Source organism: Pollicipes pollicipes, unplaced genomic scaffold (genome assembly GCF_011947565.3).
Source record: "Pollicipes pollicipes isolate AB1234 unplaced genomic scaffold, Ppol_2.1 Scaffold_7261;HRSCAF=8764_pilon_pilon_pilon, whole genome shotgun sequence".
In the NCBI taxonomy this organism is placed as follows: domain Eukaryota; kingdom Metazoa; phylum Arthropoda; class Thecostraca; order Pollicipedomorpha; family Pollicipedidae; genus Pollicipes; species Pollicipes pollicipes.
This window is the reverse complement of record NW_023597054.1, coordinates 39,015,937-39,031,672: the sequence shown is the minus strand read 5'-3', so window position 1 is coordinate 39,031,672 and position 15,736 is coordinate 39,015,937. Positions and strand designations below refer to the sequence as shown.

The 15,736-nt window shown below is 57.9% G+C and overlaps 1 protein-coding gene and 1 long non-coding RNA gene across 2 annotated transcripts; both read left to right on the top strand.

The window, feature by feature from the left end:
* Positions 1–501: 501 nt before the first annotated feature.
* On the top strand, positions 502–1,440 carry LOC119111765 (uncharacterized). The gene is made up of 3 exons (XR_005095606.1): positions 502–614; positions 836–981; positions 1,303–1,440. It is a non-coding gene; the product is annotated as an uncharacterized LOC119111765 (long non-coding RNA).
* A 1,142-nt stretch (positions 1,441–2,582) lies between these two features.
* LOC119111400 (centrosomal protein of 152 kDa-like) lies at positions 2,583–15,732 on the top strand. Its single transcript, XM_037235214.1, has 21 exons — positions 2,583–2,744; positions 3,014–3,208; positions 3,563–3,651; positions 3,956–4,156; positions 5,124–5,351; positions 5,598–5,681; positions 5,727–5,734; positions 6,508–6,700; positions 7,015–7,164; positions 8,577–8,749; positions 9,006–9,106; positions 9,393–9,541; positions 9,955–10,122; positions 10,703–10,810; positions 11,148–11,297; positions 11,654–11,896; positions 12,767–12,937; positions 14,455–14,721; positions 14,764–14,852; positions 15,225–15,344; positions 15,705–15,732. Exons 1-21 carry the CDS (start codon positions 2,636–2,638, stop codon positions 15,730–15,732), a joined length of 3,024 nt encoding a protein of 1,007 aa, XP_037091109.1. The 5' UTR covers positions 2,583–2,635.
* Positions 15,733–15,736: the final 4 nt, after the last annotated feature.

Sequence of the window (15,736 nt, the reverse complement as noted above, 5' to 3'; positions counted from 1 at the left end):
CCGGGCGCGACGCGACGCAAAATGAGACAGGCAAACAGACGCACTGTCAGGAAATAGTATATATATAGATGTATACTATGCATAGTTTATGCGGCACAGCTGTTGAGGAACGAGGCTTATTACAAAGGCTGCATCAACTAACAATCAGTGGTGGCAGAGGTATTGACTTCTAGAAGGCATACGTGCCGAGCAGTCCCGGGCCAATGAAGTTATAAATAACCTCATAGTTAAAGCAATGGTCACTTGGTATGCGCTGTTTCGCTCATCATGAGCAGATTAGACAGGGAATATGAAATCAGTTGATTCCCTTTATTGTTCCACTTGATTGTATCATTTTTGCCACCAGTTAATAGCGAAAATGATACAAAAAAGTGACTATGGTGGGGGGATTAATATCAGATTGAGGGCCATTGTATGGCCACCTGCAAGCGTGCAATCTTGATTACAGGTCCTATATTTGAGGCACCCAGCAGATCATGGATGTACCTGGGTCCAGTTTATGCAATGGGGCGAGTCTACATTTTGATGACATCTCAGTGGAGCCGGGAACTCGGGATGCCGGGGAAGAGGACGAAGCTGAGACAGCGGAAGAGGAGGAACGACGAAATCAAGAGGTATGCTAAGGCTGCAAAGTGGGACAAGTTGCAATATAGGAAAATGTGTTTGCCTCATTATCCAGATGAGGGTAGATATGCATGCTGCTGAACTTCGTCGTCTCAGGCTCAATTTGCATCAAACCTGAGCACTAGGCTGCCAGCTATTGTTATGCTCATCAAACAAGTTGTCTGATTAGCCATGGAATGCTGAGTGATGTTCTTGTCTATATTGTTTTCAGCTCCAGAATGTATTGAAGGATGCATTTGATGATCTCATTGAAGATGATGATGAAGATGAAGATGCTACACTGAACCACACTGGTGACCCAAGTTTTCACCCAGAAAAATATCCCACCTCTACACCTTTTGTGGCTGATAGAGAAAGGTAGGTTTGCATAGCAAACCTGATTAAATCACAAATCAGCTCAGATATACACACATATATGTGTGTATATATATATATATGTATATATATATTATATATTATATATATATAGTATATATATATAATATATATATATAATCCACATTAAGCCCGGAACATAGCTGAAGGCGTCATCTGCATGCCTTTTTTTTCCGCCGCCGAACGATGTACAAGTGTGGTGAGCAATCATATGTTATGCGGGTAGGGCAATGCATGAAGAGATCCCAAAAAGGGCATTTTACACCCAAACAGCTGATATGTCTGTCTCTCTAATCGGTTCAGGTCGCTGTTTGACGAGCTGGGCGACCAGTACAACCTGCCGCGTATGAGTGATCCGGCCGGCGGGTACGTCACGCACCCGGACGGAGACTACCCTCGCCACCCGGATGGAGATTACCAGCGCCACCCGGATGGAGATTATCAGCGCCACCCTGGGCGGCGACTATCCGTGCCACCCGGACGGCGACTACCCGCGCCACCCGGACGACTACCCGTGCCACCCGACGGTGGCTACCGCCGGGACTCAGACGAGTACGAGCCGGAGCCGGTCGGCGCTTCTACGCGTACGTGACGCTCCGGCCCGAGGAGACCAACAAGATGCCTGACCGAGATGGTCAACACTCCGCGCCAGTACCTGGACACGTCTGGTGAGCGGGCGGCGGAGGAGGCGCGGCGGCCGCTCGAGGTGACCGGCCCGGGCGCGACGAGTCCAGGTGCCGCCGCTGCGCTGGCGGCTGGCGGACGTTGCGGCAATCGCTAGCGCTGTCGGTCGCGAGCAAGCCAAACGCGCATCGCTGACAAGGGCGACCACTTGCATCGTGGGTTGTTTGTTTTCCGGTCCTATCCCCTGTGAAGGATGACCATTGTGATGGGGAGGGGGTGGGGGACGGAAATGACTGGTGGGATTTGGAGCTCATTCTGCAAAGATGGGGATCTGGTGCGCTACACGAGACTTCCAACTGTCACTAGGGGTGGTGAGGCTAATGACCTTCACTTAGCGAGTACACGAGTGATCGCTGTTTTCTTAGGCAACGCTCTGAGCCCTTTTACTTCGTGAATACTTGATGTCAATAAATTGCACATCGCCATCATGCAGCTGCATGAAGCCATGCGGGGAACTGCTATATGGCCTGCAGCGGGGCCGTGCTGCAGCGGCCGCCTCGACTCTTGTCCGGCTCCGGTGGGTTTTTCGATCGCGGTGGACTCGGGCCGGGTCTGTCTGTCGCGGCTCTTGTGATCCGAACTGTCAGTGTTGCTGCAGCGCGTTGTGCGGGGACTGGCCGTAGTTCCTGAGTTTGAATCTCAGACTTGCAGCGGCCGCCTGCCTTAAGCGTGTCGAACGCCCGCTGTCTGAACCTCTCCGGCGTGTCTGACCAAGACCGTCTAGAGTTGCGGAGCGCGTCCGACCAAGACCGCATAGACTTGCGGAGCGTGTCTGACGTTTGCGTCACCGGTCCCGGTTTCGTCCGCCTCCGTCTCTCACCGTTGATACCAGCCGGTCGGCTGGCAGGCACGGACACCTCGGCCGCCCACTACCGACACTGTTACAACCAGTCCACGTAACGAGCTGGCGACGTCGGGCGACGCCGCCGACGAAGACGCCAGCAGCGGCAACATGATCGAGATGGGTCTGAAGGCCCACGAGGCCGACTGGGGCGGGGACCGGCCAGAGCGGCTGGACCCCGGCAAGTACGTGGCCAACAAGCAGAAGGACTACATACTGGGTGAGTGCCGCGGAGGCAGGACAGTGGATGTCGGGGCTGCGTCGCTGCTTACGATACACCTCGTATTTGCAGGATGGTGCTCTTCGGTCGCCTTGCTTGCGAATGGCTGCGTTGCGCTGCTGTTGTTTTCCGCAAACTGGAACGTGCGACGAAGAGCCGCGGTTCGCTTGAGTGAACGCCCGCGACGGATATTTTGTGGGGGCCCGCGTGCCGTGCCGTCGTGGTCGAGTTGTGCGCCGGCGGTGCTGATGTCGGCCGGCCGTCGCCAGCGCGCTCGTCTCGGGACCAGCTGGAGACGCTGTACGAGGCGCGGGGTCACGAGATCGGCCGGCTGCGGGCCGAGGCGGAGCGGGTACGCAGCGACACGGCCGCCGAGCTGCGCACCGCGCGCCACCAGGCGGCGCTGGCGGCCGCTGACCGCCAGGGCCTGGAAGTCAGCCTGCAGCAGGCCCGCAGCTTGCTCGGTACGCACAGACAGGGGCAGAGATACCGTATGATGTACGACAGTTGAACAACTGTAGCCTTTCGTATGTGTGTATTTGTTCCATTATGAGGCTATTACATATACACTTCGCCACACACATGGAGAAATAGTGGTATCCAGCTTCTCTAATAATATTGCATTATCTCAAATAACTTAACAGCTTTTATTACGAGGGTTTTGTTCTATAAGCGTGAGCCACACACTGGCATGGTGGTATCCAGCTTCTCTAATAATCTCGCATTATCTCAAATAACTTAATAGCTTCTATTACGAGGGTTTTGTTTTATAAGCGTGTAACTGATTTTACCACTAGTAACGCCTCTCGACTTTACAGTGGAAAAAGAGGCACTGGTTAGTCAGCTGAAAGGAGAAACAGATTCCCTCAGAATTCAACTGCAGGCATCGGAGGAAGCGAAAAAGGAGGTGCGTGTCTGGCCGAATGTCATAATTTGGTGCGTGGTTGGATGTGGCTTCCATTATAAGGCTAACTGTGCTTCTACTTTATGTTTACTTACGTTCTACGCGTTCGAATGACGTCTGCCGTTCGTCCGTGATATCTCGCAGCGCTTTCTGTGTCTTTTGATGGTCTCCGATTCTAGTTGGAGCCGTGCCATTTTCATGAAATGGTGAGAAGTGCGGCTAGCACCAGTGCTGGCTGTGGCAGGCCGGCTGCGTCGCGTGTGCGCGTTCGTGCGCGGCCTGACTCTGGTCGCCCCGCTGTCGGCAGCAAACAGGCCGCCTGCAGGCGTCCGAGGTGACCGTCGCCAGCCTGCAGACTCAGCTGGCCGAGCTGCAACGCTCCGAGGCGCTGGCGCGTAACACGCAGCGCCACCAGCAGCTGGTGGACGGCCTGCAGCGGCGACACGAGCAGGAGCTGGCTGAGCGGCAGCTGCAGCTGGACCAGCTCACTGCCCAGCTCACCCGCCAGGTGAGAACGGCCAGCCGCAGCCAGCCGGGCGCTGCCAGCCGCTTTGTTCGCCAGGCTTGACCTGATCTTTGGCGTGAATGCCGACCTGTTGTGTGGCATGAGTGCCTACCTCTTGTGTGGCATGAGCATCGACCTCTTGTGTGGCATGAGCACTGGCCTGCTGTTTGGCACTATTGCTGACCTGTATTGTTGGATGAATGCTGCCTGTTGTGTGGCGTGAGTGCTGACCTATTGCGCAGCATGAGCGCTGGCCTGTTGCATATGTAACGGTCGGGGCCTAGCTGAGCAGTTCCTGCGGGCAGGGGAGTTGTGTGATCAGCTGAGCAGTTCCGGCGGGCGCGGGAGTGCGCGCCCCGCTGGGGGTTAGCGGGTGGCGGCCGGAGGATACGGGTGTGGTGAGAGTTGCTGAGATTGGAGATTGGCTGGTGTTTGGAATAACAACAAGAGATTTTTGAACACGGACGTTGACTTTTTGAACTAGTAAAAACGAGAACGAACGCGGGCACAACACATAGCATGAGCGCTGTCCTGTTGTGTTTCATGAATGCTGGCATGTTGTGTTGCATGAGTGCTGACCTGTTGTATGGCACGAATGCTGGCCTGCTATGTGGCCTGAGTGCTGATCTGTTATGCGGCATGAGTGCTGGCCTGGTTTGTGGCATGAGTGCTAGCCTGTTGTGTGGCATGTGTGCTGACCTGTTGTGTAACATGAGCGCTGGCTAGTGTAGCTGAGTGAAGTCAGCTTGGGGCCAATCCAGTGTATTTGTTGAAGTGCATGTATGTCTGTTTTATGTATTGAAGAGCAGAATGTCATACAGGCAGAACGTCATGTCGATGTCGTCATGTCGTCATGACACCCCGTGCGCCCGTCGACGAGTGGCCTGTGGCCTTCACTATTGGACACGTCCCCGGTCGGCTGTCAGCTCGGCGGTCTCCTGACGGGAGCTGTCGCCGCGCCCGCCCCCAGACGGAGCTGGCGGCCAGCCTGCAGTCGCAGCTGACCGAGTCGGAGCAGGACCGGCACCGGCTGGCCGCCGACAAGGGTGACATCATCAACCAGCTGACGTCCGGCCTGGAGGCGGCGCAGAGCCGCTGCCGCCAGCTGATGCAGGGTGACGCTGCGCAGCTGCGCCAACAGCTGGCTGCCGAGGAGACCCGCCGGCTACAGACCGAGCAGCAGCTGGCCACGGCTAAGGTGGGGGTTTATGGTGTTCCCTAACTTATTTTTGCTGCTTTAGTGTGTATATTAATGTCATTCACGATTCTTGGGCATTGATCCGTCGAAGATGGACATGTTTCTGACTTTTCGCGTCTTTAACGGATGTTTACCTTTGCGAGGTGAAATGTGATGCTTCCGTGCCGTCTTAGATCAACTGGGAGATGGCTGTCGCACCTCGTGCTGTCCCCCATCAGCTGACTCGCCGCTCGGTTGGCCCCTCAGGAACAGCTGGCGAACCTTCAGCGTGACCTGGACGCCTGCGAGTCGGTGCTGCGACTGGGCGGTACGGAGGAGCCGGCCGCCGACGCCTTCCAGCTGGGCGTGGCGGCGACAGCCCAGTCCACCCCGCAGGCGGCCAGGTGAGGTGGGCCAAGGCCGTCACAATCGTCGCCTGGGGCACATCGCGTGCAGCCGGGGGGTGACGCGGAGAGGCGCTCCATCCACGGCGCTACGGAGGCAGTGACGGCTGCGTGGCTGGCGGGGTCACCGAGTGATGTTTGAATATTGTCTGATAGTGGTTCCCATCCCTGTTTTCTGACGATGGGCTGTGACATTGGTTCACTGCATTCCCTGACTGCTACCTCTGATTATCTGATATATCTGATACTGATTGGCGCCCTAAAACCCCAGTCATCATCATCATCATCATCATCATCATCATCGCTGCATTCCCTGACTGCTACCTCGTAATGATCTCTCGAAGTTTGCCTAGCAGTCTGATGGAAAGATCTCCTTACAGGGACGTGTAATGGAGGCTGCCAGAGTGCCTGTGTGCCTCGATGACTGGTGCAGATGTTGATGCCCTGACGGTGTGTCGGCCTGACGCCGCTCCTGACGGTGTGTCCGCCTGACGCCGCCCCTGACGGTGTGTCGGTCTGACGCCGCCCCTGACGGTGTGTCCGTCTGATGCCGCCCCTGACGGTGTGTCCGTCTGATGCCGCCCCTGAGGGTGTGTCCGTCTGATGCCGCCCCTGACGGTGTGTCGGCCTGACGCCGCCCCTGACGGTGTGTCGGCCTGACGCCGCCCCTGACGGTGTGTCGGCCTGACGCCGCCCCTGACGGTGTGTCGGCCTGACGCCGCCCCTGACGGTGTGTCGGCCTGACGCCGCCCCTGACGGTGTGTCGGCCTCAGGACGTCCTCTGGCGGGGAGTCGGCGCCGTTCTCGCTGCGCCGCGAGTTGGTCCGCTCTCTGGAGAACACACGCGCCCGCCGCGAGGAGGTTACTCGTTTGCGGCCGCAGCTGGCGGACGCCCAGCAGCAGCTGGAGCTGGCGCGCCGGCAGCTGGAAGAGCGTGATGCGCAGCTGGCCGTCCTCAAGGATCAGGTCAGAGGGAGAGAGTGGCAGGACCGGGGCAAGAGTGCTGCTCGTAACTTGTGCGCTGGCATTGGGACGTTAGGACGTTTTTCAGGTTTAGGGCTTGTTTGTCAGATGGCTGTTGTTTCCGGCCCGTCTGTAACGCTGCTGCTGTTCCATTGTGTTACATGCATGGCTGGAGCCGGCTGACAGGCGCCTGAGATCACCATGCTTCCACACGGTCCATTTGCCTCCACCGCCGTGGACGTCAGTCCGTGCTCGGTCAGCGCTGAGTGGGGACCCTGTGACGACCTGACCGCCACTGGTACGCATGCGCTGGACAGGTGCAGCAGCTGGCGCCTGCCGGCCAGCCGGGACAGCCGGCTGAGAAGGTGGCAGAGCTGGAGCGGCAGCTGGCCGCCGAGCAGAAGCAGCGCAAACTGGCCGAGGAGCAGCTGAAGAAGATCCGCCACGAGGGCGAGAAGCTGCACAAGGTGAGACGAACATCACCCAAGAATACGGCACGCCTTCGGGCTTGACTGACGTGATCATGATCGGGATCTAAACGATGCTGATGTATATGCTGCAGAGAGCAGGTGACCCACGTGTAATTATGTCGCTTTCTTCCTACGGCGGCTGTCGCTTACGCCATTTCTTGCTGCTGGGTATTGGTACAACGGTGATTGCATTGCAAGACTTGTACATAATCGTGTACAATAACTGCTGAGCCTGAAAATGGAAAATCACGAAACTACGCAACTGGTTTTTACCTGGCTGAACTCGGTGGAATCGGTCCAAAGGCCCTGTCGAGATGAGAGTAAGAAAGATATGATGCGGAAAATTGATGGAAAATGTTTGAAGTTCCGTATTGTTGCATGAGACGACGAATCTCCAGTATGCGTAATCCCGCATCATCATTATCGTACCAGGCGATGTTTGTGCGTCAGGAAAGTTTGCCTTATTCCTTGTAGAATAACCAGGGGGAAGGAAAGATAGACGTATTTATATTTTGGCTTGCATGCTTTTATTGGATGAATAACTAAGAGGAATAAGGCTAACAGTGCTGCCTTATCTATATGTGCAATGTTCCTCACAAATGCATTTAACAGCTTATGTAATTGGGAAAGCAAGGCCAGCTTGCCCTTACTGTAATGCAACGGATACAATACCTTACGTCTTATATGACTCAATCAGTAAGGCAGATATGGGCACACATATTTCAGAAATGGAATATCAGGCCAAGTAATGTCATGGAATGTCATGGAATGTGCCTTATTTGGCATTGTCAATGACCGCCATGCATACATCGTAACGTGCAAGGCGTTTGATCATGGTGTGAAACCAAGTTATTATGACCCTGGAAGTCGACCCGCCCTAAAACCCCAATCATCATCATCATCAGGTCTTAAGTGCACTTTAAAGCGCTACCTAGAATGTGAATGGTTAACTGCACACACACGATCAATGTGCGAATTTAGAGCAGAATAGCGAGACCTCGCACAGTAACGTTCAAATCAAACCATGACACAAGGACGAAAAAACCAAAGCAGAGCACCAACAGGGATATGTGTTGTGTCAAAGGGTGAAGGGATGTGAGGGTGGAGGGGGAGAGATCATTTTCGAGCCACCAAACTTGCCTGTCGAGAGACGGGGTGTGGTCGAAAACGTGGGATTTATGTGACGTGATGTGCGTAATGATGATGTGCTATGTAATGATGTGGTAATGATTGTGTGATGGTATTGCTGTGTCCTGCAGTATTGGCATAGTGCCTGTAAGTTGTATATGTAAATGTTAGGATGTTGATATTAATCTAAGGGGAATTGAGGGTTAAAGCTGTCGAGTGGGGTGCTAAGCCCTGTTTGGCGGGCTGACCGCCGGCTGATCGGCTGTGTGTGTACGGGGCAGACGGCGGAGGAGCTGCGGCGTCACCTGGCCGAGCAGGTGGAGCAGGCCGACAGGGCGCGCCTCCAGGCTGTGGAGGAGGTCCGCCAGGCCTGTCTCCAGCTGCACGACGACATGATGAACAAGCTGCGCTCCGAGAAGGTCGAGGAGTACGAGGCTGAGCTGGGCAGCGTCAGGTTGGTCCGCGGGCACGGCGGCTTCCGCCAACGCTGCTGGCTTGCTGTTGCCGGGTCCTGCTGCACCATGCTTTTTGAGCCATGTGTTATGTTGTTATTCTTGTGTCGCCATTGACATGACAGTTATTCCGAGCATGAATTCGGGCTTTTTATTTTTCGTTGGATCCACTAATCCTTTGTTGGAGATTGTCTTTTATTCCTTTCTGTCTTGGTTGTGTTCCCGTGCCGTCAGTTGTCTTGCACGTTTGTTTCTCAGGGCGGACCTTGCCCGTACCCAAGAGGAGTTGCACGATGTTAAAGAGCTGTATGTCAAGGTGTGTCAAGAAAAGGATCAGTTGGAGGAGAAAACGAACGAGGGTAAGCTCATTTCCATTTGGCATTGTTGTAGAGCATCGAAGAGGCGAGGACATGCCGGTTTTGCTCTAAATTGTGATTTATTGATCCGCTCTCGTAGTGCCTATTCATCTTATTCGTGATTGACGCTAGTAAGGACTGCTGAAGTGTAGTCAACGAAATATAACGTTTATGGGTAGCAGTATTGGACGGCGCAAAGTTGTACCGCACAAAAACAATGAAAAAGCACGGCCATGATATGGCGTGTCGACGGCGGCTTTATTATCGTGTGTGACACTGACCTCTTCAGAGCGGAAGGCGTCGGTGGGCGAGCGTGAGCGGGCGGTGAAGACTGCGCTGGACCACCACTACGACCTCTGGTACGCCGACTGGAGGGTCAGCCAGCAGGCGGCCGTCGCCGAAGCCGTGGAGGCCGAGCGACGCCGGCAGAAGGTCGAGGTCAGTCTGGAAGGCACGGCTGGGTCTGTACAGGCGGCTGGGACGGCTGGGACGGCTGGGTCAGCCGAGAGGGATGGCTGAAATCCGTCTAGGGGGACGGCTGGGATCGGTCGAGGAAATGACTGGGGTCTGCAGAGGGGGTGGCTTGGGTCGGTCCAGGGGATAGCTGGGGTCTGTTGAAGGGATGGGTGGGATCTGTCGAGGGAATTGCTGGGTGCGTCGAGCGGATAGCTGGGGTAGTCGAGGACATGGCTGGGGTCTGTCGAGGACATGGCTGTGATCTGTCGAGGGGATGGCTGGGTCCGTCGAATGGGTGGCTGGGGTTGTCGCTCGGCAGCCGTACCCACACTGATCGTCACATTGTGTCTTGTCTGTTGATATCGGACTATGGCACTGCCGTGCCTTTCCACCAGGTGGGCAGCGCCACAACACAGACCTGCGCGCCGGCGGCCGTGGTCAGCGCCACCCAGACCAGCCCGCGGCAGCCCGCCCCGCCGCCGCCGACTGCGCCCCACACGCAGCACAAGGCCGTCCAGTCGGACGACGAGACGTCCGCCCAGCACCTCGACAAGCTGAAGAAGGTAACGGCGGCGGGCGGCGGCGGCGGAGGCCCCGGGCCGTGGGCGGTCGGCCGGAGCGGAGTCTCCGGGCTTTGCGCAGGGTGGTCGGTGCATGAGCGCGCCCGCTGTCGGGCACGCACATTGGTGTGTGCCAGCTGATAGCTAGACTTGACCATAAGGCTCCAGTTCTTGAGGAGAGAGAGAGAGAGGAAGACACGTTGATTTTATGTCAGGTTTCGCACTACTAGCGGAAAGCATGTGTTACGAATTGATGAATGTACTAGCTACGGCATCGCTAATCGGCCTGTCATTCATCATGGTTATTTGCATAAGGAGACCCAGCTGATTTGTGTTGTACAAACATTGGTTTACTGCGCATTTAAGGCGAGTTTCCGGTGTGTGATTTGGTACTGTCTTCGTGCTGATCCGCGTCCTGTTTTGTCCCATTCCGTTTTGTTTTTTTTTTGCTAGCGCCGCCCCCGTCCCAACGCTGGTTCCGTCGGCCACCTCTGCATTATCAGTGTGGACCCCGTCGTCGGTCGCCTGTGGCGCATTGTTTCGCTACTGCTTACGGTGTCGCTGTATTTGCATGGATGTCCAGAAGCTGAAGCGTGCATGCCTGGACAAGAGAAAGCTGGAGTCGGACGTGCAGAGTTTGCAAGAGCACATTAAGCAATCTGCATGCGAGCACGAAGATAGGATGAAAAAGGTACTCAGCCCTATTTAGTCATTTCAAGAGGTCCGTCGAACCGTCCAACCTTGCTTGGAGCTCGTATCAATACCGATGTTCTTCCGGCGTTGGGTTGAATCCTGACGGCAAACTGAGCATGTCCGCGACCTTGTCAGCCGCGGACTGGACGGAGGGCGCGCCGAGCCGTCCCGTCACGAGCCGTTCCCTGTTACGAGCCGTCCCGTCACCAACCGTTCCCCGTCACGAACCGTCCCGTCACCAGCCGTTCCCCGTCACGAGCCGTCCCGTCACCAGCCACCCTGTCACGAGCTATCCCATCACGAGCCACCCCGTCACGAGCCGTCCCATCCGGCAGGAGCGGGCCGAGGCGGACCGGAAGCTGCGCGAGCTCAAGCGCCGCTCCTCGGGCGGCACCGACAGCGAGCTGGTGCGGCGGCTGCGCCAGGAGCTGGAGCAGACGCACGCCCAGCTGCAGAAGCTGACGCAGCAGACCAGTGTCGAGAAGGTGGGCCGGCCGAGTACTGCTGGGGCGGGGAGGGAGGTGGGGTGGGGGGGGGGGGGGGGGCACGTGACAAGGCTCGCACTCACCGTGCGGCGGCGGTGATGTTCAGGTCACCGCTCTAGGGTGTGTGGTGGTTGCGTTGTCAGGGGGGTCGGACAGATAATTGCAGTTTCATCGTTGTTTGATTATTGTGTTTTTACATTACACGGCTGCATTTATGGTTGGCAGCTTAGTGTAGACACTCAGGACGCGTGACTTCATCGCTAACATTGCACTAGGTTGCCCTGCGTGCACTGTTGTTTGGCACCTGTGACCCGTACTACACGCCTGGCATTGGTAACCGCGGGCGGCGGTGTCAGGAGGAGCTGGTCACGACGTATGAGACCCGGCTGCGGCTGGCACTGGAGGAGGACCGCCGCCTAGCGGCCGCCGTCGTCACTACGCGCCGCAGTCAGCTGACGGCCGACCAGCTGACGGCCGAGTGTGAGCGGCTGCGCGCCGAGACCGAGCGCTTGAAGGCAGAGCACGAGAGGCGCCTGCAGGAGAGCGAGGAGGGCTACCAGCGCGGCCTGGCCAGCTACCGCGCCCTCATCGAGAACAACGTGAGGCACGGGAGCGACGGCCGGGATCGCGGAGAACGGCGGGAGGCGCAGAGGGATGGGTCGGTTACCGGGCCCACGCAGGAAATATAGGAATAGCTGCCCGACCACCTGGAAACAGTGTGAGGTGCATAGGAGACGAAGCCCGGAGCTGGGCGGCGTGGGGCATAGGATGCGGGGCCAGTTACCGCCGGCCGAAAGATGACAGCGTGAGGGACGAGTACCAGGGAACACCAGGAGTGCAGGACAGAACTGGCTGCTCAGACGAGTGTCCCGGAGATGGGGCAGGTGCCTTATATCGTGCGTGAGGGACGAGTACCAGGGAACACCAGGAGTGCAGGACAGAACTGGCTGCTCAGACGAGTGTCCCGGAGATGGGGCAGGTGCCTTATATCATGTGGGGTTTGCTCCCAGTTCATACTTTTCAATGGCTTGTGTGTTTCCAAGCTGTTTTGTTACCTTGCGAATCGTGGATTCTTTCCGTCATTGTCCAACGCGGCAGCAACGGTCACGTATTTGACATAACACGGCATTTTCCTCGTGTGTCCATTGCTGAACCTCGGTCAACGGCGGAAAATGAGCGCCACGATCAACGAGACCTCATCGATCCTCCTGCGTTCTCGCCAGGTGGTCAAGGTGACCAGTGCCTGGGACGGGTGTCTCGCACCTCTTGTGCCGGCTCCCGACCCATGATCTATACTGGTGCCAGGTGGCCTAGCTGACCAGTGTCTGTGAGGGGTGTCTCGCACCTCTTGTCCCGACTCCCGACCCATGATCTATACTGGTGCCAGGTGGCCTAGCTGACCAGTGTCTGTGACGGGTGTCTCGCACCTCTTGTCCCGACTCCCGACCCATGATCTATACTGGTGCCAGGTGGCCGAGCTGACCAAGGCCGAGGAGGAGCTGCGCCGGCAGGCGGCCGCCGACACCGAGCTGCTGCGGCAGGAGAACGCCCGGCTCGCGGCCGACAACGCCCGCCTGGCTGAGAGCTACGACAACGCCCTGGCGCAGCGGCAGGCCGACAGGGAAAACTACGAACAGCAGGTGAGGGCCGCTGGAGGAGTGAGGCTAGTGTGGGAGACGGCGGCTGCTGACGGAGTGGGGCTGGTGTGGGAGATGGCGGCCGCTGGCCGAGTGGGGCTGGTGTGGGAGACGGCGGCCGCTGGCCGAGTGGGGCTGGTGTGGGAGACGGCGGCTGCTGGCCGAATGGGGCTGGTGTGGGAAACGGCGGCTGCTGGCGGAGTGGGGCTGGTGTGGGAGACGGCGGCCGCTGACGGAGTGGGGCTGGTGTGGGAGACGGTGGCCGTCGACGGAGTGCGGCTGGCATGGGAGATGGCGGCTGCACACATAGAGGCGGTCCTGCCTCTATGGGAACCTAGTGCTCTCATGTATGTAGTGGGGCATGGGAACTGACTTATTCCGTGGATGATTCGCTAACGTCAAGCGGCGACCATTTAGCGTCATGTCATAGCAAGCGACTCGGCGTTTGTCAAATTATGACTTCAGGGCTAATCTGGTTGATAGTTGTGGCTGTATCCCCGTCAGTCATTGTTCGTCCTGCTCAGTTGCCGCCCCCTCCCCCCCCCCCCCATCCTGGCTCTGTCACTGCGTACGTGCTTCAGTATTCCGTGTCGTGGTGCACCTTCACTGGCTCAAGTCCAAGAGCCATGCTCGGGTGCGGCCGGTGTAGCTGGTTTACAACTGCTTGGCGGGATACACGAGTGTCAAGGTCGCCCGTATCGGTCCGTGGGGGTCAGTCAAAGAGAAATCTTACTCTAGATTTTATATTTGCCAAAACCCACTCCACACTAGTGTCTAAACGTACCAGCAGCACCAGCAAGTCTTGATTGAGTCTTCCTAGTCGAGTGACCTTCAGAACCAACCCGGCAACAGGCGGTTCGGCTTATGTGCTACCTTCAACTGAAAGTGATTCCGACGTCATGCAACGGAAATTATGCAATGAAAAACTAGCGGCAAACGTATGACACCTTTCAAGGGGCAAGGGCACTTATAGTAGGCAAAGAAAACAATCGAAGAGCGGAATCGCTTTGCAATATTTGGAACTGTCTGATGTAAATGCCGCATTTACCATGCGGGTGAGGCACTGAAAATGAAACTTAAAGGAAGTATGGAATCACGCAACCAAGTTGGGCTGAGGCCAGAGCCATAAATAACGCCATAAGGGTACTTTGTTAGAGGCGGTGTCTGTTCCTCGGCTGTGACTAATAGCTACACATAACACGGCGAGACTCGTAATGCGGCACAGTCTACCCTTGCTGATGTCACAACGACGACCCAGTCCCTATGTGCGGCTAGTGACCGGCGACTGGCCGCACTGGCCGACTGGTGTTTGACGTCGTGGGGTGAATGAACTTTGTTGTCAGGGTCGTCTGTATTTGTCACCTTTGGCACCCTAATGGTCTCCATCACGCCCTTCATTACGAGGGGCCATGCGGTGTTGACGTCCATCGGTCGGGGTGTCTGTCAGTCTGTGTCGTCTTTGGCTAGCCCTTGTCCCGGCCTGTGATGTGTCCGCCTGATCCGTGCCCCGCTGGGCACAGGTGCGGCAGCTGGCGGCCGAGCTGGACGGCGGCGAGGAGCTGCGCGCCCGGCTGACAGAGCTCGAGTCGCGCCAACAGCAGGCCGACGCTGAGGCCACGGACCTGCGCGACAAGCTGCGCGCCAGCAAGGAGAAGCTGCGCGCCTACCACGGCTACGTCAAGGAGCGCGAGCAGCACTACGATGCCGAGTTCCGCCGCCTCGAGGCCGAGTACCGCGTGGCCGTCGGCAAGATGAAAGAGAAGGTGATGTTGGCGCGCGAGGGCGCGGCGCGGCGGCCGGCGCCGGCGCGCGCCTCTGCTGCCGCGCAGACGGACGTCAACGGCGAGGAGCTGGGCCGGCTGCTGCACGGCGTGTCGGGCTTCCAGCGGACCGTGTCGCAGCTGCGCCAGGAGCTAACGCTGGTGGTGGAGCGGTGCCAGCCGGCCGGCGGCGGGCTGGCGCCCCCGCCGGAGCCGCCCGAGCCGCCCACCTACCGCTCCCACGTGCTGAACCCACGCCGGCCCGCCTCGGCCGGCGCCCGGCTGGCGGCCGCCCCGCCGGCCGACGGCGGCGCGCACGGCCACTCCGTTCGATTGGGGAGCGGACCTCAGCTGTATCCGGACCGGCAGGATGTTGGACCGCAGTGGTACCCCTCACGGTCCCAGAGCGGGCCACAGCTGTACCCCGGACGGCAGGACGGTGGTGGCCCGGTGTCGTACGGAGGCGGGGCGCCCGTCCGAGCGGCCGGGCTGGGCGGCGGCAGCGTCTCGTCGCTGGGCCGGCCGGACAGTGGCGCCACGACGGGTCGCGGCGTGTCGCCGCTGCTCCCCTCCGGTGACAACCCGCTGGCCTCGCTCGAGCGCATCCGACGCGACCTCAACTACATCTTCCCGCGCGAGGTGACCGGCCGGCCCGAGCCAGCGCCGACCGGGCGGCGGCCGTCTTCCGGGGAGGAGCTGCTGGCTCGTCTGGCCCGCCTGCCGCTCACGCCGCCGTCGAAAGACGGCAGTGGCCATCAATGACCTGGCCGGGGCGGCGAGTCGCTGCACAAGCAGCGACGCGGTCTAGCTCGTCCAGAGACCGGCTCGGCATCATTTACCATTGAAGCAATTGTTGAGTACCTGCATCATCTATCATCCGCATGAATCGACCATGGCGCGCGTTGTTAGTTTTATTAACCGAACGTTTTCAAATATACTTATTGTGATTTGTCTGCTGTGTAACACGTAACCAGACACCCACGCCTGGCTGAAGCCTTTCGCGTTCACAGAACGGTTTACAGGCGTCGCCGGCGCTAGGCTC